The sequence below is a fragment of the Orcinus orca genome, chromosome 6, assembly GCF_937001465.1.
Source record: "Orcinus orca chromosome 6, mOrcOrc1.1, whole genome shotgun sequence".
Taxonomy (NCBI): Eukaryota; Metazoa; Chordata; class Mammalia; order Artiodactyla; family Delphinidae; genus Orcinus; species Orcinus orca.
The window spans coordinates 6,304,979-6,330,992 of record NC_064564.1 but is presented as its reverse complement, the minus strand read 5'-3'; the positions used below and the strand labels follow the sequence as shown (position 1 = coordinate 6,330,992).

At 40.8% G+C, this 26,014-nt stretch overlaps 1 protein-coding gene across 1 annotated transcript in view; it reads right to left on the bottom strand.

The window, feature by feature from the left end:
- Window positions 1-26,014, bottom strand: part of ANXA10 (annexin A10) — a 67,161-nt gene that overhangs the window by 12,252 nt on the left and 28,895 nt on the right. Inside the window, exons 3-6 of the mRNA XM_004278659.1 lie at window positions 20,329-20,423; window positions 4,339-4,452; window positions 2,609-2,699; window positions 1,286-1,365 (exon numbers count right to left, since the gene is read on the bottom strand). Coding sequence (XP_004278707.1) covers window positions 1,286-1,365; window positions 2,609-2,699; window positions 4,339-4,452; window positions 20,329-20,423 — 380 coding nt within the window. The remainder of the gene's footprint in view (window positions 1-1,285; window positions 1,366-2,608; window positions 2,700-4,338; window positions 4,453-20,328; window positions 20,424-26,014) is intronic.

Below are 26,014 nucleotides of genomic sequence, written 5' to 3'. Positions count from 1 at the left end.
TGGCTGATATATTTATTCATTCTTAAATTATAGAGACTATTGTGAAGTACAGTATAAAGTTTTTAATCACAATAAACACACATTAAAGAAACCACACCTCCTGTGTTTTATTGGATGTGTTAATCCACCCCGAAGGAGGAAGATAGCAAAATTGCCCAATCAGAAAAGAAGGAAAATGAAGTAGTCACTTAAATTTGCACACTGCCATTGATATTTTAAAGGAAAAAAAATCATTATCAATAGTCATTTTAACTATTTTCTGTATATAGAGTAGTTCTAGACAGGGTAGAAAGAATTCTTAATTTTTATCTTACTTGTGTAAAGTAATACAATACTTTAACTTGAGAAATAAAGTTGTTCATTTTTGTAAAAAAAACTTTGTAGAATTAAAGAAAAAAAGAACTCTCTCTAGGTAAAAGTTGGAACCTGCAATTTCAGAAAGAAAAATTAGCATATGGCTGTGGGTCTGTTTTCTGGAGTGGTTGGGAGATTTTCTGTATTTCTTTCCTGAACTGATGTTCCCTTGTTTTCTTTCATTCTATAAGTTCTATAACCTGCCCTGGAACATCGAGTTCCATCCACGGCTCTCCCTGCTAGAAGATGGCTAGTCAACAATCTGAGTGATAACACAGAGGAACCGAAATAGCTTTTCTTGCCTAAATCCAAGCCCCTTGTTTCCTGCTGAATCCTCTCCCGTTTCCTGCATCACTTCATCAGGTACTGAGGGTGTGTCTGATTGATTTGGTCAACACAAGCTGAAGGAGAAGATGGAATTACAGAAATAAAGAGATGGTAAGAAGGGAAAACTAGTTTTTATTTTCAGTAATCCAGATTCTCCTCATTTAAAGTCATGCGTGAGGCTCCTGGATCCCTATGTGTATGGTACTCTCATCTGTTGATTCTAACTATTCCCCTATTGGTGTGGTCCTCGGTCCCTGGGGCCTTAGGCGATGTTCTCATTCTAATTGTAACCGTAGTATTTTAAATCTGTTAACACCCTTGTAATATATAATTATTTATGCATTTATTGATAATTATAATCATTTTACTTATAGCAGATTGTTTTGAGAACAGAGATGGTGTCTTATTCATATTTGTTTGTTTCTATATCCAACCCAAATTTCTATCATAATGCCTTCAATTTAGCTGGCATTCAGTACTTGTTATTGTACAGAATTCACTGTTAAACTGGGGTAAACTGGAGTTTTCTGTCCTATTTTTTTAAAACGAAACATACCTATTTTTTTTAATAGTGCAAAATGGTGTGAATTTTGGAGTTTCATACCTGGACCAAGTTCACCAGCGTATCTCTGAAGTGTCCCGAGGTCTCTGAGTAAATGTCCTCCTGCAGGTCCCGGCTGTATTCTGGGTACGAGAACGCCCATGTTGGAGGGTTGGTTTATGATAGAACCACGTATCGCTGTGCTTGCCTAGGTCAGCGCTACTTCCCCCGTATGAGTGGAAAGTGAGGAGACATCTAATCTGCTGACATTTGTCTTTTACCACATTCTATTCACATGAAGCCAATAAACAGTCCACCCAAGTAATTTGACAGCAATGGTAACATAGGCCCAGGTCGGTTTTTTTGAAAAAAAAAAAAGTACTATGCCTATTCCAAAACTGAAAAACAACATTGAGAATCATTTCGCATTCTGCAATCTTTTTTTTTTTTTTTTTTTTTTTTTGCGGTACGCGGGCCTCTCATTGCCTGGGCCCCTCCCGTTGCGGAGCACAGGCTCCGGATGCGCAGGCTCAGCGGCCATGGCTCACGGGCCCAGCCACTCCGCGGCATGTGAGATCTTCCCGGACCGGGGCACGAACCCGTGTTCCCTGCATCGGCAGGCGGACTCTCAACCACTGCGCCACCAGGGAAGCCCGCATTCTGCAATCTTTAAAATTCAGAATTCTGCCTTCTCTTTCCTTAGCGCACTGCCCAGCCCAGCTCTCCCCAAGTCTTTGTCCTGTCTTAATATTTTCAGGGAAGGGTCTTACTTCACTCCCCTTGGGAAAGTCTTGTTTTTGTTTGAATGCGATAGAGCTGATTGTCTGTAAGATTTTCTTGACAGTTCAATGTCACATAATACACGATGCAATGGAACTTAAGGCATTAAGCCTTTTTAAAAATGAAAAGAGTTAACCTTTCTACTTTTAACATGCGTAAAAACCTGATTCTGAGGTGGATAGCAGTGATTATGAGGTTTATGTAAATTGAAGTAGTTGCCCATATTTGTAGAATTTGCTGAGCGATCATCGCGCTTTGCTTTGTTCTGTCTTTATACCTGGTCCCTCCTAGGTAAGAGATACGATGCTCCCTGAGCCACTGTGCCAAGTACTTGCTGTCCTAATGTAAACACCCACCTCATAGAAACTAGTAATTATTTTCCTGGAAAGTCAGCTTAACTTGATTGTCTAGGGAATTGTTTCATTTTTAGTACGCTAATCATCGATTCTACCTAAGGAATTAATGAGTCTTGAGTGAGTGGTATTTCACACATGAGTGTCTTAGAAAATTCTTTAAAATACATAAACTGGAATATTTTACATGTTATTTGAAAAATATAAAGTTTATATGAGTGTAAAACATATGTACAAATGTGTATTTCCTTACGCAAATAGTAGGCTTCTCGCATCTGGAATATTTCTCCGTTTGTTCTTGAAGCTAATATATCAATGAGGCAATTCTCATCAGTGCCTGCTCCCTAGAAGGACAGAGTGAGAGAAATATAAAGGCATCTGTGCTGGAAATAACAGTGCACTCTGTGCAGTAAAGGGATACAGCATCCCTGGTGTTCTGAGAGGTGGCAGAGGGCAAGGAAGTATGTTTGGGTTAAAGACAGGCCCAGTTCAGTCTGCCTCTGCTACTTACTAGCTGTTTGGTCCCAAGAAGATAATATTATCTGAAACTCTGTTCCTTCATAGAGTAAAACAGCATGGGCATTTCTAAATAATGTGGGAAAAGATGTTTAAACAATGCTCATGACACTGATTTTTTCCCTGCTAGAATATCAATTCTTGGGCAAGCTCGAATTTGATTCTGGGTCTCTAATTTTGCACAGATGTTTTAGAGACGTCTCCCTGCCTCTCCCAGGATGTGGACTTCTGCACCGTTTGCCTAAACATTTGGACTGGCTACTTTCTGTAGTCTCTTTCAGCCATAGGCATAAACTCTTCTCTGATGGTGATTTTAAAGACAACATCTTTTTCAGAAAGCTTCAGAAATCCTTTCCATCCTATGAGACATTGATACAATGTAACAGTGTCATCTAAACAGTAACATAGGACTTACTTCACATCATTTTGCAAGAGGTAGGGATTGACATTATGCAACACTCAATACTCTGTAATAGGCTATATGGGAAACGAATCTAAAAAAACAAATAAAAGTGGAGTGGATGTATGCACACGTGTAACTGATTCACTTTGCTGTACACCTGAAACTAACACAACAGTTTAAATCAACTATACGCCAATAAAATTTTTTTTAAATAGTAAAAACAAAAATCAATACTTTTGAGATTCATATCTACTCACTGAATTTTAATTGAGTAAATTCCACATATGGAATTGTGAAAAAGAATTAGTTGAAATTCATATTTTACATAAGGCTTATTCTGATCTACAAATATGATGGCCAAGATCCAGATTCCTTAATATTTTTTCCGTTTCCCTTTTCGAGTCACACATTGTTCCCAGACCAGGGTAATCAGGTCATTGGCAGGCATTGTATTGGAATGATTGCAGCAGCTCTGCAGGTGTTTCATATCAGCATTTGGAAAGATGTGAAAAGCCTTTTGGCCTCCATCCCTAGCCAACAACCCTCTAACAAATCTGTAGTTAATTTCTTTCCTGTAAGAAAGAATTGTTCTAATCCTTCAGAAGTAACATTTTGCTACATTTGAGCAATAGTGTTTGTAAAGGATTATTTTAGGGTCACAAAAATAAAGATGTCATCTCTCGTTTGTCTCTGACTCAGCATTACTGCTGACTCATTGCTTTATGAGCCCAATTTATACCACAGTGTGAAGAGATTCACATGAATTATCATATTTCCTCTTAATGTATGAAGATACACTTGGGAGAGACAAATCCAAACAGCCCCGGAAGCTTTCCTTTTGGCAGATTGCACAGAGCGGGGTTGGTGGGTCTGAGTTTGCACAACAGGAGAATCCACTGATCCCGCCGCTGGGCTCTGGAGGTCCCCCCTTTCCTGACACCCCCCCCCCCAGCATTTCTTTTGTTTCTTCTTTGTGCAGAAGTTCCCTCCCCTCCCTGATCACACACAGCAGCATCATAGGGCAGGTCCCGCACTATGGAAATATTTTCTCATCCGACCTCTACCTTCATGGCGTGCCAGAGCTCGTGGGCATCGTAGGAGGGCGGTGGGTACATGAGGCCCACCATGACTTCCTTGAAGTGATTGGAAAGCTTCTCCTTCAGGTCACTAACCAGGTCCTGTGGAGGGAAAAACAAATACCTTCATTATATCGCTTACCAATTTTATGAGAGAAATGGGATAATTGGAGAAAGTCTTCTAGCACGATTTCCTTTTCCACGTCACTTCACATAATAACTAATCTGGTTTTAGTTCACACCTGTGTACGTGGATTACACGAGATCGTGGACTTGAGGGTTTGAAAATGACTGATGTGATGACATCTCTGCATGAAACATCATCTGTATGGATATTCTAGTCACGTAAACACAGAGGGATACTCCTTCCCTAATCCCAACCCTACCCCTCTTCTCATCTCATTATGAAAATAAATAAAATTTGAAGCCTGAAAGCATGTTACTTGGGAGTGCTTAGTTTTCTTGTGTGGAATTAATGAAAGAAAGTCCTTAAAGAATATATGCATTTTATTTTATCATTATAGCAATGTCTTTTAGCAAAGAGTTTCTGGTTATACTATTGCCAAAAAGCTTGTATAAATGAATTAGGTAGTCTTAGAACTTTCTTCAAATAGTCACATGAATATACTTACTGAAAATATTGAAAATTAAATGCTTAAAAGGAAAAATAAGTGTGCTGGATTTTTGGCCTTGAAATACAGGTACAAGAGCATGAAACTGATCGTTTTAATGTGACTTTCCTTTTACTCATGTAGAATGGATTGTTTAAAAACATATATGTTCAATTTATTTTTTGTAGGGTTACAAAGATATCTGAAAGATACTTAAAATTTACCATTTCTTGCTAAAATGTATAGTGTATATTCAGTTTTATGTTGAAATACACAATATTTTAGTTCTGACTTGGTTCAATAATATAATTCAATAAGGCATAATAAATAAGCTTTGTTACAATAAAAACGAAATAGTCATAATTTTCATTTTATTTAGTATAATCTGGAAGCACATTTCCTATACTGTGGGTTTTCTTTTTTAACAAATAAAAGCATCATCCACAAGGTGGTAATTGGTAACAGAGAGAATCTATTGAATTTGCGCCCAGGTCAGTGCAATTTGTTTAATGAGCAGTTAATAGGTGTCTGGAGTTGTGGCAGGTGCTTGGAGTAGATAGATATAAGACTTATAAGATCACTTCCTCATGGAGCTGGTAGTCTAGTTAATTCCCTCATTCACCATCGACTGTTTCTAATCCCTTTACCAAATAGTCCTGACGGTGCTATTAGGAGACAGGTGATAGCAATGGATAAAGCTGACGTGAACATCTGAGCTCGTGAAGGCTTTGTTCTCATGCTTCCATGAGCTCAATACATCTTTTTTGAAGGAAAGATGGCAGTGTATTCAATGAGTGTTTATTTCTCTTTCCCAGACATGGTGGTAGGAGCTGGAGAAAAATAACACAGGGTCTCTGTTTTCAAGAGGACCAACATCCCATAAACCCAGACGTAGCGTAAGTAAAAATGTGAGCTAATGCTTTCGAAGGCTCTGATCTTCATTTTTCACTTTATAAGATCCTAAAGCAGTAGTTCAAGAGAGATCTAAGAATTCAGATAAGATATCAGAATGGCCTTACAGGATCAGAGGACACAAGACACAGTTACACAAGGAAGGACAAGTGGCATGGAGATAGGAGTTCAGATGCCATTTGTGATGGTTAATTTTATGTCAGCTTGGATGGGCCACAGCACCCGGACATTTGATCAAACGTTCTTCTAGATGTTTCTGTGAAGTTATTTTAAAAAAAATTTTTTTAAATTGAAGTATAGCTGATTTACAATGTTGTGTTTCTTACTGCGGTACAGCAAAGTGACTCAGTTATACATGTATATGCATTCTTTTTTCCTATTTTTTTCCATTATGGTTCATCCCAGGATATTGAATATAGTTCCCTGTGCTCTACAGTAGGACCTTGTTGTTTATCCATCATATATATAATAGTTTGCATCTGCTAACCCCAAACTGCCAGCCCATGCCTCCCCCACCCCCCTCCCACTTGGCAACCACAAGTCTGTTCTCTATGTCTGTGAGTCTGTTTCTGTTTAATAGATAATGTCATTTGTGTTGTATTTTAGATTCCACATATAAATGATATCATATGGTGTCTGTCTTTCTCTTTCTGACTTACTTCACTTAGTATGACAATCTCTATCATATCATGTTGCTGCAAATGGCATGATTTCATTCTTTTTTTATGGCTGAGCAGTATTCCATTGTATATATGGACCACATCCTGTGAAGGTATTTTTTAGATGATTAACATTTACATCAGTGGACTTTGAGTAAAGCAGATTACTCTCCACCATGTGGGTGGGTCTCATTCAGTCAGTTGAAGACTTTATAAGAAAAGATTGATTTTCCTTCAAGAATTCTACCAGCAGACGGCCTTTGGAACTGAGCGGCTACCCTCTCTGAGGCTCTAGCCTACCGCAGTCTCTGCTGGCCTGCTGTGTGTATTGGGGCTTGCAGGCCTCTGTAATCACGTGAGCTAATTCCTCAAAATCTCTCTCTCTCTACACATCTGTTGACATCGTTCCCAACAGTGAGGACCTTGCATAGTTGGAACAGCATGTGGTTGAGATGTTTCCTTCAATATGGCTCATAATGTGCCTCTCACAGGTGTTTATTCTCCCACTACAACAAAATTAACTTCAAACTAACAATAAAAATATAGCTGGAGAATCCCAAATGTTTGGAAATTTCAAAATGCACTTTTGTATGATCCAAATCTCAAAGAATATATCACAAGGGAGTTAGAAAATACTTTTAATTTAATGAAGGTGAAAATGCAACATGTCAAAATTTGTGAGATGTGGTGAAGATAGTAATTGAAGATACACTTTTAGCTTTAAATATTTATGTTAGAAGAGAAATATACAGTCAATTACCTAATCTTCCACCTCAAAAAATCTAGAAAAAGGAAGAGTAAATTAAGTCCAGGATAAGAAGGAAGGAAATAAGAATAAGATCAGAAATCAATGAAACTGAAAATTAATAAATACTAGAAAATGTGAATGAAATCAAAATGTAATTTTCTGAAAAGATGAGTAATGTTAATAAAATTCGAATTAGACTGACAAGAAAAAAAATACAAAAATATTGGCAAAGTAAGAGTGACATATACAAATACTACAGACATTAAAGGAAAAAAGAATATTATGAACATATTTATAACACTATATATGTAAGTGAAATATAGCTGATTTACAATGTTGTGTTAGTTTCAAGTGTAGAGCAAAGTGATTCAGTTATACATATATATATATTTTAATTTTTTCCAAATTCTTTTCCCTTATAGGTTATTACAAAATATTGAGTAGCGTTCCCTCTGCTATACAGTAGGTCCTTGTTGTTTATCTATTCTATATATAGTAGTGTGTGTCTGTTAATCCCATACTACTAATTTATCCCTCCCTCTCCAACCTTGGCAATCACAAGTCTATTCTCTGGGCTGTCAGTCTGTTTCTGTTTTGTAAATACGTTCATTTGTGTCATATTTTAGATTCCACATATAAGTGATATCATATGATATTTGTCTTTCTGTTTTACTTCACTTAGTGTAATTATTTCTAGGTCCATCCATGTCGCTGGAAATGGCATTATTTCATTCGTTTTCATGGCTGAGTAATATTCCATTGTATATATGTAGCACATCTTTATCCATTCATCTGTCGATGGACATTTAGGTTACTTCCATGTTTTGGCTATTGTAAATAGTGCTGCAGTGAACATTGGGGTGCATGTATCCTTTTGAATTATGCCATCATCAAAAAGTCTACAAATAATAACTGCTGGAGAGGCTGCTCACCACCTATAGGTTATGTTTATTGCCTTGCTGGTGCATCCCTAGAAGCTGCCTGTGGCTGCATCACAGAAACAGCCAAGCAGAAGCTAAGGCTTGACTTGCTGGAGAGGGTATGGAGAAAAGGGAACCCTCCTGCACTGTCAGTGGGAATGTAAACTGGTGCAGCCACTATGGAGAACAGTATGGAGGTTCCTTAAAAAACAAAAATAGAGTTACCGTATGACCCAGCAATCCAATTCCTCAGCATAGATCTGCAGAAAACCATAATTCAAAGATACACCACTATATTTTAAAATTTAGTTGAAATGGTTCGATTCCTTGACAGACACAAATTACCAGAATAAACTCAAGGAGAGTTTGAAACTCAGTCGAAATTTCCTTATATTTATTTTGAAAAACTGGATTCACAATTAACCCACACTCTTAATCTCTAGACCCAGGTGAAATCACTTGATACAATCTATGAAACATTTAAGGTGGAAGTAAAATCCACTCTACACAAAATCTTGTAGAAAGCAGCAGATGAAAGAATACTTCTCAATTTATTTTATGTGACTAATACCAAAAAAAAAAAAACCCAAAACAAACAAAAAATTAAATCCAGCGCAGTGCCTTAAAGGTTTAAATGCAAACAGACCAATGGAATAGACTTTATGTAGAGAGTAAAGGGTCCTGGCAGCTGCTGGAAAGATAGAAATGTTAGAATTCTCATCACTTTTGCGAGACTTCCTCTGACCCTCGGGGAAGCTGATCATTTCTTTGCCACCGCTGCTCCACCCTCGCACTTATTACACTAGATTTAATGACCATACTATATGCATTTATGTCCCCCCAACGTCTATCAGACACGGACTTTCTCACAAATGTCCCCAAATCCATCATCTCGCTCTGGCACAGTGCTGAGTACTCAGATGTGCAGAGTACGTGGTATATAATGTATAAATGAACATGTGAACAAGTGCGAGAATAAAGGAATAAATGTGGGAGGAGAAAGCCCTGAATTTACTGATTAAATGTAAAAGATAAAGGCAATGGCCTGGGCACTGCAAAATCTTCCATTTGATCTTCAGTCACTTTTTGGGTCCGTATCCCTCCCAAACATTCATAACAGCATCTTCCCTTACTTCACCTGTGATCGCCTTGGGCGCTGACCCTGAACACCTGTGCGGTTTCCACTGCTGATAGGGATCAGCGCGGCCGCTAGGTGGCGCGGGGGAGCTTTGCTTTGGAGCGCAGGTTGCGTGCGTGCGTCTGTGCGTGCGCGTATGCGTGTGCGTGGCTCTAGCAAACTGATTTCATAAGGTAGCTCGAGGAAGTCAGAGAATTTGGGTGGAACAGGCAGTGCCAGGCGTCTTCCCAACCCGTCGCGCCCAGGCCTGGGGGTGGCGTGTGGTTCCGGTCCTGGCCAAGCATCAGCTGTGAGGTGACAGGTAGGTGCCCTTACTTCTGTGTCTGCTTCCCGTCTGTACAGTGAGAATTCTAACAGCACCCACCTCATAGCATTGGCCTTAACAGAATATATTTAACTCAGGTGGAATTCTTAAAATATTTTCTGGGAGGTATGAGGCACTCAAAGTATCTTCCCCCCCCAAATATTAGGTAATTTGCTGCAGATTAAAAATGGCTGATACTAGCTGCTTCCTCTCTCCCCTCTTTCTGTCTCTCTGCACCCCAGAAGTTTGCGTGTTACACTGCATTTCTCACACGTTACCAATATCCATTGTCAGTAAATTCTATGGTCTCTAACTTACATCCAGAAACTGACGATTTTGTCCCACTTTTACCGCCATAACCCTGGCTTCGGCACCGTCGTGGCTCCTTAACGACAATGCAGCAGCCTCCGAGTGAGTCCCCTTCTGCCCTTACACCTGTCCTCCCCACACACACCTGACAGGTGCTCCTGGAAAAATGCCGATCAGTTAGTCACTCCTCTGCAGAAACACCCTTTGCCACTCCCAACTCCAGGATGAGTTACAGCTACTTTTGTGCAGCTGAGCTCGGGATAAGCAAACGTGCAGGTGTTTTATGCGATGGTCACCAAGGCGCACGATGTCCCCTTGGCCAATCTGTGCCCTCACCTCCTGCCCCTCCTCTCCCTGCTCCCGACCCGCCTCCACCCCCTGGGCTTCCGGTGGCTCCTGGCACAGCAGACCTGCCCCCTCAGGGCCATTGCTTTCTCCTCCCTGTAGCTTGAATGTTCCTTCTCTAGCCCAGCACGTGGCTCGCCCCTTGGACTTCTTCACAGAGCCTGCCATCGTCAGGCTATTTACAATTACAGTAAGTCCTCTACATACGAACGTTCACGGTGTGAACTTTCAGAGATGCGAATGTGCCCAGAGAAAGAAGAGAGAGAGAGCAGAAGTAACTGAAGAACCGAAGAGGTTCACGACGCAGGAAACGGCAAGGGGATTTTCTCTATCTGAGGAGGCACTGTTAGTTTCTGAGGCACAGAACCCGAACGTAGAACGGTACACGAAGGTTGCAGCAGCCGTTCAGAATGCAATCCAGTGCTACCGTGTCATCTATGACGAGAAAAAAAGAGCTACTACCCAGACATCACTGGATCGTTCTTTCAAGAGAGTAGATAGAAGTGAATCCAGCAAGGAACCAGAGCCTGCGCCATCAGCGTCAGGCATGTGTGAAACTGCAGCTCGCCCTCCATCCCCTATTGCTGACGATCCTTCAGCTCTGCCATCTCCCACCGCCTCTCCCCCCTCCAGTCAGTAACTCTTCTTGCCTGTTCCCTCGATGCCAGCCCCTGGATGCCAGCTGTTGTACTGGACTACTGTACTTTACAAGGGACTGTACTGTAAGATTAAAAAGCTTTTCTCTATTTTTTGTGTTTCTTTGTTTTTTATGTATTCTTTGTGTGAAGAGTATTACAAACCTATGACAGTACATACTATACAGCCGACTGTGTCAGTGGGGTTCCTAGGCTAACTTTGCTGGACTTACGAACAAATCGGACTTGCGAACGCGCTCTGGGAACGGAACTCGTTCGCACGTGGGGGACTTACTGGCCACTTGGTCCGCCAGCACTCCCTGTCCTTCTCACCAGGCTTCATCTTTTCTCCAGAGCACTAGTCCCTTCTAACAGGACACGTTTCACTTCTGTCTCACCAGGTAAAGACCCTGGCAGGACTTTTGGTCTGTTTTATTCATGGCAGTTTCTCCAGCCGTAGCACGGTGCCAGCTACACAGCATTGGTATAAAATAATGAACGAATGGGTCCACTCGTATTTCCTCAGTTGTTTGTTTGGAGGCATTGGCTGCTCAAGGAAAAACAAGCAACGTTCCCCATCTGCACGCACTTTGATTTCATGGAGGGGCTGGAACTCAGGAATTACAGCGCCCTTGCACTGCAAATGGGCAAAGAGTGCTACAGTGGTTTTTCAGGGCATCACAAGAACATATCACTTTCATTTGCGAAGATACATGTTGAATAATATGTTTAAGTAGCTAAACTTTGCAAGTTCAAAGAGGAGCCTTCAAACACATTCTCTAGTTAGAGTCTTAAATTCTCTCTGGGAGGGATAGAAATAGCTTTGCCAATGCAACCTTTGGAGTGTGCCTTTCCCCAGGCCAACTGCCTCTGCTTTCTTGTTTGCCCTACAGGGACGCTATGGACCTCACAGCTTGGCCCTGCATTAGGCTAATGAGTACATGCTGTTCAAGCTGGGCTGCTCTGAGCTCCTGGGGGCTGCAGGTGGGCCACCCACGGCAATTCCGACAGCTCCATTTAAACAAAGTAACATGGCGGTTCCTTTTCCTTTCTTCTTTTTACCTTTATCTAATTGTGTGCACTCAGGGGCAAGACATAGAAGGATGACTAGCACTCTGTCTGAATATGCTCAGGGGAATAGTTTTATATGCTTTTAACTTGTATGCCTTTTCTGTTATCATAAAAAAAATACTTGCTGTTGAAACACTCTGTGATGTAGGCCTCTACAAAGTGTAACTTAGAAGTTGTCTTCATTCTACCCCCACTGGTATTCATTGTGTAAATACTTGGGCAATTTTATATTATAAAAACACTTGTGCAAGCTGCTTTGTCACTGTGCAATGATAAGTAAATTTTTTAAAAATGTATTTATTTATATTGAAGTAAGTTGCTTTATTATATTGTGTTAGTTTCAAGTATACAGCAAAGTGATTCAGTTATAGGTTACTACAGGATGTTGAATATAGTTCCCTGTGCTATACAGTAAACCCTTGTTGTTTATTTTATATATTCAGCGTGTATCTGTTAATCCCAAACTCCTAATTTATCCCTTTCCCCCACTCCCTTTCCCCTTTGGTAACCATAAGTTTGTTTTCTATTCTGTGAGTCTGTTTCTGTTTTTTATATAGATTCATTTGTATTATTTTTTAGATTCCACATGTAAGTGATATCATGTGACATTTGTCCTTCTCTGTCTGACTTAACTTCACTTAGTATGGTCACCTCTAGGTCCATCCATGTTGCTGCAAATGACATTATTTCATTCTTTTTTATGGCTGAGTAATATTCCATTGTATATATGTACCACATCTTCTTTATCCATTCCCCTGTTATTGGAAATTTAGGTTATTTCCATGTCCTGGCTATTGTAAACTGCTGCAGTGAACATTGGGGTGCATGTATCTTTTCAAATTAAAGTTTTCATGTTTTCCAGATATATGCCCAGGAATGGGATTGCAGGATTATATGGGTAACTCTATTTGTAGTTTTTTGAGGAACCTCCATACTGTTTTCCATAGTGGCTGCAACAATTTACATTCCCTTTTCTCCACACTCTCTCCAGCATTTGTTATTTGTAAATTTTTATTGATGGCTATTCTGACTGGTGTGTGGTGATACCTCATTGTGGTTTTTATTTGCATTTCTCTGATAATTAGTGATGTTGAACATCTTTTCATATACATATCGGCCATTTGTATGTCTTCTTTTGAGAAATGTTTATTTAGGTATTCTGCCTATTTTTTGATTGGGTTGGTTTTTTTGTTTTTTTTTTTTTTTGATATTGAGCTCTATGAGCCGTTTGTATATTTTGGAAATTAAACCCTTGTCTGTTGCATCCTTTGCAAATATTTTCTCCCAGTCCATAGGTTGTCTTTTTGTTTTGTTTGTGATTTCCTTTGCTGCACAAAAGCTTTTAAGGTTGATTAGGTCCCATTTGTTTATTTTTGCTTTTATTTCTTTGCCTTGGGAGATTGATCTAAGAAAATATTGCTAGGATTTATGTCAGAGAATATTTTGCCGATGTTCTCTTCTAGGAGTTTTATGGTACCATGTCTTATATATAAGCTTTACGCCATTTGGAGTTTATTTTTATGTGTGGTGTGAGGGAGTGTTCTAACTTCACTGATTTACATGTGGCTGTCCAGCTTTCCCAACACCACTTGTTAAAGAGACTATCTTTTCTCCACTGTGTATTCTTGCCTCCTTTGTTGAAGATTAATTGACTGTATGTGTGTGTATTTATTTTTGGGCTCTCTCTTCTGTTCTGTTCTGTTCTCTTCTGTTCTCTTCTGTTCTGTTTATGTGCCAATATCACACTGTCTTGATTACTGTAGCTTTGTAGTATTGTCCAAAGTCTGGGAGGCTTATGCCTCCAGTGTTTTTCTTTTTTCTCAGGATTGCTTTGGCAATTCTGGGTCTTCCGTGGTTCCATATAAATTTTAAGATTATTTGTTCTAATTCTGTGAAAAATGTCATGGGTAATTTGATAGGGATCACATTAAATGATAGGGGAGTATGGCCTTTTTTTTTTTTTTTTGTGGTAGTCAGGCCTCTCACTGCTGCAGCCTCTCCCGTTGCGGAGCGCAGGCTCCGGACGTGCAGGCTCAGCAGCCATGGCTCACAGGCCCAGCTGCTCCGCGGCATGTGGGATCCTCCCAGACCGGGGCACGAACCCACGTCCCCTGCATTGGCAGGCAGACCCCCAACCACTGCGCCAGCAGGGAAGCCCGAGTATGGCCATTTTAACAATATAAATTCTTCCAAGAGCATGGGTTATCTTTCCATTTCTTTGAATCATCTTCAGTTTTCTTTATCAACATTTTATAGTTCTCAACATATAGGTCTTTCACCTCCTTGGTTAGGTTTATGCCTAGGTATCTTCTTTATTTTGAAGCAATTTTAAATGGGATTGATTTTTAAATTTTCTCTTTCTGATATTTCATTGTTAGTGTAAAGAAATGCAGCAGATTTCTGTACATTAATTTTGTATCCTGCTACTTTGCTGAATAGTTTTTGTGCGGGGTCTTTACAGTTTTCTATATATAGTATCATGTCATGTGCATATAATGACAATTTTACCTCTTCCCTTTGAATTTGGATACTTTTTATTTCTTTTTCTTGTCTGATTGCTGTGGCTAGGACTTCCAATATTATGTTGAATAGAAGTGGTGAGAGTGGGCATCTTTGTCTTGCTTCAGAATTTAGTGGGAAGGTTTTCAGCTTTTCACCACTGATTATTATGTTGGTTGTGGGTTTGTCATAAATGGCTTTTATCATCTTGAGACATGTTCCCTCTATACCCATTTTGGTGAGAGTTTTTATCACAAATGGATGTTTAATTTTATCAAATGCTTTTTCTGTGTCTATTGAGACTTTGTCCTTTCTTTTCTTAATGTAGTGCATCACATTGATAGATTTGTATGTGTTGAACCATTGTTGTGACCTTGGAATAAGTCCTACTTGTAATATGCTGTTGGATCCAGTTTGCTAATATTTTTGAGGAATTTTTCATCTATATTCATCAAAGATATTGGCCTGTAATTCTATTTTTTTGTAGTGACTTTGTCTGGTTTTGGTATCAGGGTGATGGTGGCTTCATAGAATGACTTTGGGAGTGTTCCCTCCTCTTCAGTCTTTTGGAAGAGTTTGAGAAGGATAGGTATAAGTTCTTTGTATGTTTGGTAGAATTCCCCAGAGAAGCCATCCAGTCCTGGACTTTTGTTTGCAGGGAGTTTTGTTTTTTTTTTTTTTAATTGCAGATTCTATTTCACTTCTAGTATCAGTCTGTTCAAATTATCTGTTTTTTATTGGCTCAATTTTGGCAGGTTGTATGTTTTTAGAAACTTGCCTATTTCTTCTAGATTGTCCGATGTGCTGGTATATAACTGTTCAAAGTATTTTCTTACAATTTTTTGGGGTATTTCTGTGGTATCAGTTGATATTTTTCCTCTTTCATTTCTTTCTTTTTTTTTTTTTTGGTGGTACGCAGGCCTCTCACTGTTGTGGCCTCTCCCATTGCAGAGCACAGGCTTCGGACGCACAGGCTCGGTGGCCGTGGCTCATGGGCCCAGCCGCTCCGCGGCATGTGGGATCTTCCCAGACCGGGGCACGAACCCATGTCCCCTGTGTCGGCAGGCGGACTCTCAACAACTGCGCCACCAGGGAAGCCCTCTCCTCTTTCATTTCTTATTTTGTTTATTTGGGTTCTCTCTCTTTTCTTCTTGGTGAGCCTGACTAGAGGTTTGTTGATTTTTTCTTTATCCTTTCAAAAAACCAGTTCTTGGTTTTACTGATTTTTTTTCTATTGATTATCTCTATTTATTTCCTCTCTGATCTTTAATATTTCAAACTTTGGGTTTTGTTTTTTCTTCTTTTTCTAGTTCTTTTAGGTGATAGGTTAAGTTGTTAATTTAAGATTTTTCTTGTTTCTTGAGGAAGGCCTATATCACTGTGAACTTCTCTCTTGTAACTGCCTTTGCTGCATCCCATAGGTTTTGTAAGGCTGTGTTTTCTTTGCCATTTGTCTCGAGGTATTTTCTGATTTCCTCTTTGATTTCATCATTGACCCATTTGTTTTTCAGTAGCATGTTGTTTAGTCTCCATGTGATAATTTCCCCATTCTTTCTGTGGTTGATTTCTAGTTTTATGCCGTTGTGGTCAGAAAAGAGGCTTGAAATAATTTCTCTCCTCTTAAATTTCTTGAGGCTTGTTTTGTTCCTAGTATGTGATGTATACTAGAGAATGTGTATTCTGGCATTTTTTTGGATGTAGTGTCCTGTAGATGTCAATTAAGTTAAACTGTTCCATTGTCATTTAGGGTCTCTGTTGCTTTACTGATTTTCTGTCTGGAAGATCTGTCCATTGATGTCAGTGGGGTGTTAAAGTCTCCTACTATATTATATTTTTGTCAGTTTCTCCCTTCATATCTGTTAGCATTTGTTTTATGTATTTAGGTGCTCCTATATTGGGTGCATATATGTTAATGAGTGGAATATCCTTTTGTATTGATCCTCTTATCGTTATATAGTGTCCTTCGTTGTCTTTCTTTATGGCCTTTGTTTTAAAGGCCTGACATGAGTATAGCTACCGCTGCTTTCTTGTCATTTCTATTTGCATGAAATATCTTTTCCGACCCCTCACTTGTAATCTGTGTGACTTGTGCCCTAAAGTGAGTCCTTGTAGGCAGCATATTGTAGGTTCTTGTTTTTATCCAATCTGCTACTCTGTGTCTTTTTAACAGAGCGTTTGGCCTATAGACATTTAAAGTAATTTTTGATAAGTATGTATTTATTGCCGTTTCAAACCTTGTTTTCCAGTTGATTTTGTGTTTCTCTTTTGTTCCTTTCTTCTTTTTGTTTTTTCTTTTGCGATTTGATGATTTTCTTTTGTATTATGCTTGAGCTCCTTTCTTTTTGGTTTTTGTGAATCTCTTGTATGTGTTTTATTTGTAATTACCCTGATTTTCAAGTATGTTAACCCTTAACCATATCTAATTGCTTTAGACCGATAGTCATATAAGCTCAAACACATTCTAAAAGTTCTACATTTTCTTACTCGCCTTCCCACATTTTGTAATTTTGACATCCTATTTTTATCTTCATGTTTATTCTTTTGCTGTTAATTGTAGTTACAATCACTTTTACAAAAATTTTTGATTGTTTTTAATCTATGTATTGGCCAATTTAAGTGATTTTCAGTCCTTTTATATATTTGCCTTTCCTGTTACGTTTTTCCTTTTCTTATAGATTGTTGTTTCTTTTCTCTTTTGAGAAAACCTTGCAATATTTCTTTTAGGATAGATTTAACATTGCTATATTCTTTTAGCCTTTTCTTGTCTGAGATTCTTTTTCCTTCTGTTCTAAATGATAATCATGCTGGGTAGAGTATCCAAGTTTGCAGATTTTTCCCTTTCAGGACTTTGAATATATATTGCCACTCCCTCTGGCCTGCAAAGTTTCTGCAGAGAGATCAGCTGATAGCCTTATGGGAGTTCCCTTTGTGTTTCTTTTGCTGCCTTTAGAATCCTCTCTTTGTCTTTCACTTTTGCCATTTCAATTATGATATTCCTTGGTGTGAGTCTTTTTGCATTCATCTTGTTTGGGACCCTCTGTGCTTCATGTTCCTGGATAGCTGTTTCCTTCTTTAGGTTTGGGAAGTTTTTAGCCATAATTTCTTCAAATACATTTTCAATCCCCTTTCTTCTTTTTTCTCCTTCTGGGATCCCTATTTAGCATAGGTTGGTACACTTTATATTATCCCATAGGTCTCGTATGTTGCTTTTTTTATTTGTCTTTTTGTCTGATGTTCTGATTGGGTGATTTCCATTATTCTGTCTTCCAGATCACTTATTTGTTCTTCTGCATTATTTAGTCCGCTATTCATTGCTTTTAGCTCAGTTTTTGTCTCAGCAATTGAGCTGTCTAATTTTGACTGGCTCCTTTGTATAGTTTCTAGTTGCTTGTTACAGTGATCTGCGTTTCTATTGAAATTTTTCTTAATTCCTTTAGCATTTGTATTACCTCCTTTTTGAACTTGGGAGCTGTTAGACAGGAGTCAAATATATAATAATACGTATTTATGGAACATGCCTAGAATTGTACCTTACTCAGTAGCTAAGAAAATAATTCCCTCTAATCTTGATTATTCACATTAATAAAAATATAGGAATATCAATGATTAACATACAAGAAATCTATAAACTCTCCCTCAGAAAGGGAAAGCCAGCAGAAGACACACCTTGTCCAGGTGGAAGAAATCATTCTGAACGTGAGCACTGGGGGAGGTCAAGGGGCCCTCACCAAGGTCAGGCAGGGTGACCCGGGGCAGCCAGAGCAGGGAATGAGGGAGAAGGGAAATGTAGGCAGTTTGTGAATGTTCTTTTTAACTATTGGATTCTAAAGTGATGTTTTTCTTTTTCTCCTTTGTTTTTAGAGGCAGAGTGGAATTCTGTAAATGCAGTGCCTGTTCTGTGTCAGACCCAGGCAGGACTCTGGAGGGAAGGATGGCGGCCAGTAACCCGGTCCCTGATTTCCAGGAGGTGATGGTCGAGGGGTCAGGAGGTAAGTAAACCTGAACCCCTGGCGGGGAGGAGGACAGCATGACCCCCTGACCTGGGCACCTGCAGGAGAGGATGGGGCAGCAGCTGGAGAGGATGTGGTGCAACGGTGTCAGGTGTCAGGGATGCGTGTCTAGGGTGGCCTGGCTGTGCAGGTCTGGGCCCTGGAATACACGGAGGACCAGGCGGGCCAGGCAGCCTGCTGTCAGTTTGCAGACCGCAGGGCCTGCCTTTGATGTGGTGGATGAAGCAGGAGGTGGTGAGCCGGCTTGAGGTGCGGAGCAGAGAGGGGCTGGGGGACTCGGTGAGCCTGTGGGCAGGTGGGTTGAATTCGGTGCCCAGATGGGTATTTGTGAGGGGAATTGAGATTAATGCTCAGGGATTAAAGCAAGAAAGTGGAGTTTTAGATTTGGACTCTTTCTGACTTCAATTTGGGGGGTACGCAGGGGAAGGGCTGGGGGGCAGCAGCTCTGGGGGCGAGGGGCATTTCCACATCCATCTGGGTAACACATGGTGAGGGCCCAAATCAGGACAGTGTGAGCCAGGGACACGGGACAGGAAAAGTGACTCTGAGACCTGGTAACTGATGTCTGACGGGGCATTTCAGAGCAGAGAGGCCCCTATCAGCTCGCCTAAGGGTTCCTAAGTTCCCCGGTGCCCAGGGACCTCAGCACAGGGGATCTGACCACTCTGAGACCTTGGGCGTGTGGTAAGTGCTCTACCCTGGAGGATCCGTTGTTCGATGAGTTGTAAGCACCTCATTTCTGAATTATTTGAATCTGTTTTAGGGTAATTTTGTAGAGAGTGATAAAGTAATGCTGTTACCGAAGTTAACCTGATCTATGAAAAGCACAGATGTATGCAAAGTTTTGGGTTAAAAATTTACTGCAAAATGACCTCTCTTATGGCAGTATGCATATTAAAACAATATTGGATTACTAATGCTGTAACTTGTATAGCTTTTACATTCTCTTTCAAAAGAGAACTAGCACTGGTGTCATTGGAACATAAGAAAAGTAACAGTTTTACCTGGAGAAAAAGCAAAACTGGTTTCCAACTACGGCTTAATTCAGCCAATTTCATGAGCAGCGGTGGCTTTTTGGACTCGTCATTCATTCTAAAGCAGAGGTATACCCTTGTTTTGCGTACTGTAGGTGTTGAGACTGAGGTTTGGAGATGGAGTAAGTTTTTAAGGACTAACGTTACAGAAAAAGATTTATGATGGCGTTTCATGGATAAGGCTCAGTTGACAAAGAAATTGCTGTTGCAGGTCCTTTTGGCCTGAAGAGTTTCTGTTCTGAATCTGTGGTGTAAATGCATAACAAAAGAAAGCTTTAATGCCGCTTGCTTTGAAATTGGGGGTGGTGACTTTAAAGCCCTGTGGGTAGTTTGATTGCCCGAAACTATTTTTAAGCGCAAGGGCAGCTGTGGGAAGAAAAGCTAGTGGGGAATTTGCTTGGGTTGAGAGGTGGGTGAGGACCTCTGGAGAAATGCAGGAAAAGATCTTATTTGGGGGCCTTGGATTATCAGCCCCTTGTGCACCTTCCCTAGAGCTTGACGCAGGGGTGTTTTCAGCCTAACTGGACCAACTGGTGGTGTCGGGCTACCAGAACTTTTACTTCATGAAGCTGAACAATTTCTGAGAAAGGGCTGGTGGGATCACAGGCACATTTGATGTGTCTCTTTCCGACATCCTGTGCAACACATTTGGGGCAGAAGAACCGTTTCTGATGTTTGGTGAAGTCGGAAGCCTTTGTAATCAGAGGCTGAAAAGGGTAACGGTACCAGTTCTGAGGCTTCTCAGGAATTTCCTTGGAAAGGGGTGGGGAGGGAGTGACTCACCCGGCCGAAGGTGCTCTGGTAGGCCTCCGCGATCACCAGCCTCTGCGCGTTGCAGCGCTGGGTCAGGATGTCGATCAGCAGGTCCTTGTCACACCCTGGAAAAGGGGCGTATTTGGAGAGTCATGAGACTGCTACCCTGTAGGTAGGAAGAACTCAGTGTCCAGGGATCAAAGCCAGCATGCAAGCTTGTCCCCGTGTTGCTTCCAGCAGGCAGGGAACGATTCCAACTCAAATGGAAGTCACAGGGCAGCCCCTGACATGGCGAGGTACCTCCTGTCTCTCCTCTTGATGCTACAACTACAGATTTTCCTTCAAAAGGATTCAATAAAAATACAGAGGAGTGAAGAATGTGGTCTTTCTTCTACCACCCCTCCTACCCCACCAACAAAAGGCTTTCCTGGACGCCAAGCTGATTCCTGTTTGAATTGGCCACGTGTCTTTCTTACTGTACGGTTTGATATGACTTACAACAAATGTACATTAAGAGAAAAGTAACTGCTGTGGTGCTGATGTCAGCAGGTGAGAGGATCCCGGCCATTGTCTCCTTTGGAGAAAGAATCCCACAAAGAGACATTGTAAAGCAGGCACAGAGTTTATTGGAAGCACAGTATGAGAAAAAAGAAGCGATTTATTTAGAGCAGAAGCAAAGCACAGATACCCAGAGAAGAGTGCAGGAGTCCTGAATGAGGAGAGTGGATTGAAATCACTTATACGGGACAGTTCTTCCAGGTCTCTGTTCTCCTCTGGCCAATTATCTCCCTTCTTCTCCCACATCTGACCTGTCTCAGGGCCCTCCCGGTATGTGTGCACATCTTTTTGCCAAGATGGATTCCAGCGCTGAGGCTGACGGGAGGTCTGACAACACCTATTATGGGGTAGTGCCCCCTCCCTTTTTGACCCCCTGAGGAGCCTCTCTGTGCATGTGCGCTTGGAGAGGTTTCCCTGACCTCAGGAGATGTGATAGTCATGGTCATCTCACCTCTTCAGCAGAGCTCAGCTCCTGCCATTAACTTTGTCCTTGGAGTGTCAGGGGAAAACAGAGCTCCAGTTGAGTCCACTTGACAAACCCCAGCTGCTCAGCCCAGGGGAGCATCTGCCTCATACCTCAGTCCAGACCCCAACAGAAGGAAGAGTCCTGGGGAAGGGGCTGTGAAGGGGGGACCATGCCCCTGCCCAGGGGTGGGCGGCCCCTCCCCATAACAGAGGCTCTGCTCCTGGGCTCTGAGGCCCCGCTTCCTCCTGCACCAACCCATGAACCTGAAAAAACGCCTGAATGCACAGCTGCTTCAGGGAAATTTAGCTGCAACGTTAGTGGTGGTAGAGTAACCAAGAAGGTGTTAGCATCCCCTCAGCTTGACCAAAATTCAGACAAACTTCTCCTGATTAGAAGCCTTTGACCTCTTTCCTTCCTCCGTTCTTTCTTTCTTTCTTTCTTTCTTTCTTTCTTTCTTTCTTTCTTTCTTTCTTTCTTTCTTTCTTTCTTTCTTTCTTTCTTTCTTTCTTTCTTTCTTTCCTTCCTTCCTTCCTTCCTTCTTTCTTATCTTTCTTTCTTCTTTCCTTCCTTCTTTTTTTCTGAGAGCATTTACTTCAGAAAACTTGCAGTTGTAAATTCTTTCTTTCCCCCTCAAGACATAAATCTTGTCCCAACCACCTGCCAGTTTTAATGCCCAGAAATGCCTTTCTCAAGGACTTGGGATGCATCCCTTTGAAATACAATCGCCAGGAAAGATAGAGCCACTGTCTCCCAGCCTCTGTGGCAGGCAGGACCCTGAGTACCAATGAGCAGCCTCAGAAGTCCTCATTGTGTTGACCAAGGCCCCCGCCCCTGTGACCTCTAGAACATCCCAGGGCTCAGACCTCGCCTGCCTTTTGTTTCAGAGGAGCTGAGTTCAGTCTCTCTCCTCTTTCATAAAGGCTTCCCTGCCTGTTGAATTCTGTGTGGTATACTTTCCCTTTGACAAATGATGGAGATGAGGAGAAGAATGAGTTGAAGTGCTAGGATGTTAAGCAGATCATCTTTTTGGAAGTTAAAGCCATCCTGGATGTGTTCGGATCATGGGAGAGTGATGAGCTGCATGTGAAAACGTCCAGTGAATGAGGGCACAGGACTAGATATACACAGATGACCGTGCCTGGAAGAACCCAAAGGGGGAGCGAGGTATTTATGCAGGTGAGAGAAATGGTCCGGCAGCTGCAGAATGGAGGGAGGGAGGCAGAGGATCAGCTCCAGAGCCTGGGATTTCAGGTTTGGGAGCAAAGGCAGCCTGTAGAGAAAGGCACAGAGCATCAGGTGCACGGGGCCCCAGGTTCAGCGCTGGAGCCAAGGGACATTAGGTGGTTCTGAAGGGATCTGCTGACTGCGTGATGGGCGGTCCAGATGAACGTATTTTTAATAATAAATAGAAGGTTTTTCAGTTGGATCCATTGTTGATTTTGCTATCGTCACACTTTTGTAATTTTTGTAGCCTTCTGGTTTTCGTTGTTGTTCTGTTGGGATTATCCACAACCTACCTCTCTGAATTACTCTCCATTTTTCAAAGTTCATAGCAACTCTGGCTCATTTATCCTTCTAGAGATATTTCAGAGTAATATCATATGGATCTCAAAAATATTATTAAAATTTCAATTAAAATAACTGTAAACTTAGGAATCAATTTAGAGAAATTATATTTCTGTCACTAACATGATGAATCTGTTGAATTAATTATGTGTTTTTCTTTTCTAAAAGACTTAGTAAAGATTTGTAGAGTTTTTACAAATAACAAGAAACTTGATTTTGTTGAAATTATTCATATTTGCATTTCTATTGATATTTCAAGCTATATTATTTTTGCTTTGTTTCTTAACACATAATTGCTCAATGAAGTAAATGATGTCAAATTTTATGTTGACTTTGTATCCAGAAAAATTATTGAACTCTTATAATTTTTAATAATGCTTTTGCTTGATTACCTTGGATTTTGAGATATATTAATAATGTCCTCTGCAATTTCAGAGAATTTTGATTTGTTTTTTAGAATCATCGTATCTATTTCTCTTTCTTGTCCTATTATATTAGGGGCAGGAATTTCTAGATAATTCCTATCCGACGGTTTAACAGAAAAATCTGACATGATGAACCGTAGCAGTCTTATAGGTTTTTATGATGTACAGTTGATTCTTGTTATTAGTGAAAGGTTTCTACAAAGTCACCGTGAGCATGAATTAGTACATGCTGAATGACTGCTTCTAGGGGAAATATAGGAAAACTCAGCCGCTAGGAATAGAGGGAAACTCCCTCCACTTCTGTAAAGAAGGTCTACACACACCCTACAGCTCACATCATATTGGTGGTCAGTGAGGCCTGGGGCAGGTGAGGACGCCTAGTCTAAATAGCACCCAGTGTTTCACAAAGATTCATTTTGCCCTGTACGCAGCTTTACCATGAGTTAGGCATATAGGTTAAAAATAGTTCCCCTCGCCCAGGATCTCATAGGCATGATCTGGAAATTATATATGTTAACTGAGACAAAAGAAACACAGTTGTTCTAAGAGTGCGTGGGTAGGGAAGTAGCTTGTCGCAGTTAGGACTTGGCAAGTGGACTGCACTGTTAGACATTGTTACCTGAGAGGTACTGCTTTTCCTTGGTGAATTGTTATACAACTTAAGACAATTTTTGTTAAAATTACTCATTTCCATTTGCATCAGAGAATATTTTTGCTTTCTGATTTTTCTATGTAAGACACAGTAGCCAAGTCAAAAACCAATAAGTGATGGGCTTCCCTGGTGGTGCAGTGGTTGAGAGTCCGCCTGCCGATGCAGGGGACACGGGTTCGTGCCCCGGTCCGGGAAGATCCCACATGCCGCGGAGCGGCTGGGCCCATGAGCCATGGCCGCTGGGCCTGCGCGTCCGGAGCCTGTGCTCCGCAACGGGAGAGGCCGCAACAGTGAGAGGCCCGGGTACCGCAAAAAAAAAAAAAAAAAAAAAAAACAAGTGAGACTACATTAAACTCAAAAGCTTCTGCAGAGCAAGAGAAACAATCAACAGAGTGAAAAGGCAACCTATAGAATGGGAGAAAATACTTGCAAATCATATACCTGATAAGGAGTTGATAGCTGCAATGTATCAGGAGCTCATACAACTCAATAGTAAAAAAATAATAATAATAATCTGATTGAAAAACATGGGCAAAGGACCTGAATAGACATTTTTCCCAAGAAGGTGTACAAATGGCCAAGAAGTACACGAAAAGCTGCTCAACATCACTAATCATCAGGGAAATGCAAATTAAAACCACAGTGAGATATCACCTCTCACCTGTCAGAATGGCCATCATCTGAAAGACAAGAGATAAAAAGTGTTGGCAAGGATGTGGAGAAAGGGGAACCCTCCTGCACTGTTGGTGGGCATGTAGATTGGTGCAACCACTATGGAAAACGTTACGGAGGTTCCTCAAAAAATTAAAAATAGAGCTACCATATGATCCAGTAGTTCCACTCCTGGGTATTTATCCACAGGAAATGAAATTGCTATCTTGCAGAGTTATCTCCACCCCCATGCTCATTACAGCATTATTCACAATCGCTGAGACATGGAAACCACTTAGGTGTCCCATCGACAAAGGAATGAATAAAGAAAATATGATACACACACAATGGAATATTACTCAGCCACAAAAAGAAGGAAATCCTGCCATTTGTGCCAACATGGATGAATCTTGAAGGCGTTACGCTAAGTGAAATGAGACAGAGAAATGCAGATACTGTATGATCTCACATACATGGAATCCACAATAGCTGAATTCATAGAAACAACCAGGGGCTGGGGGATGGGGGAAAGGGGGAGGTGACAGTCAAAGTGTACAGACTTCCAGTTATAAGAGGAGTAAGTTCTGGGGATCTAACATCCGTCATGGTGACTACAGTTAACAGTACTGTATTGCATACTTGAAAGTGGCTAAGAGAGTAGAGGGTAAATATTCTCACCATAACAATAATGACAAAAATGGTAATTCTGTGAGAACAAGGATGTGTAAACTAACCTTATTGTGTTGACCATTTAGCAAAATATACGTCTTTGAAATCATCACATGGTACACTTTAAACTTACACAATGTTATAGGTCATTTGTGTCTCAGCAAAGCTGGAAAAAACCCACAGTAGCCGAGGGAAACATTTGCAATTGTCGTTTTCGATTGCCCTTTGCCAGGGGCATCAGTATGGATAGACTTTCAAAGCATCTTGAGCTGTGTTCTTGCTTTGTCATACTAGAGCAGAGGTGTGCCGTCAAACCCCAAACCTCCTGAAATTCTTCAGCTAAAACACTGACAAGCAAAAACCTACAAGGGTCAAAATGAATCCAAATTCTGACCCTAAAATTGCGATGACAGGAAAATTGAAACTGGCACAAAGAAGAATTTTCAGTGAATAGATTGCTCTGATTTATAGTTTTAAAGCAAAAATTATTCTCCTGAAGAAAAAGTTAATCCATAACTGTTCGTTGCCCTGTCTCCAGATTTTTCTAGCGATGATTAATATTTTTAAAGGCATAAGCATTGCGGACTCTTAATGTTGACTTTAGAGCACATTCAAAGTCCTTTATTGTTTTCCTCCAGGGTCCTGCTAGTGGACACACACACACACACACACACACACACACACACACACACACACAGTATAGCTTGTGTAAAGATGACCTTGTCTTCA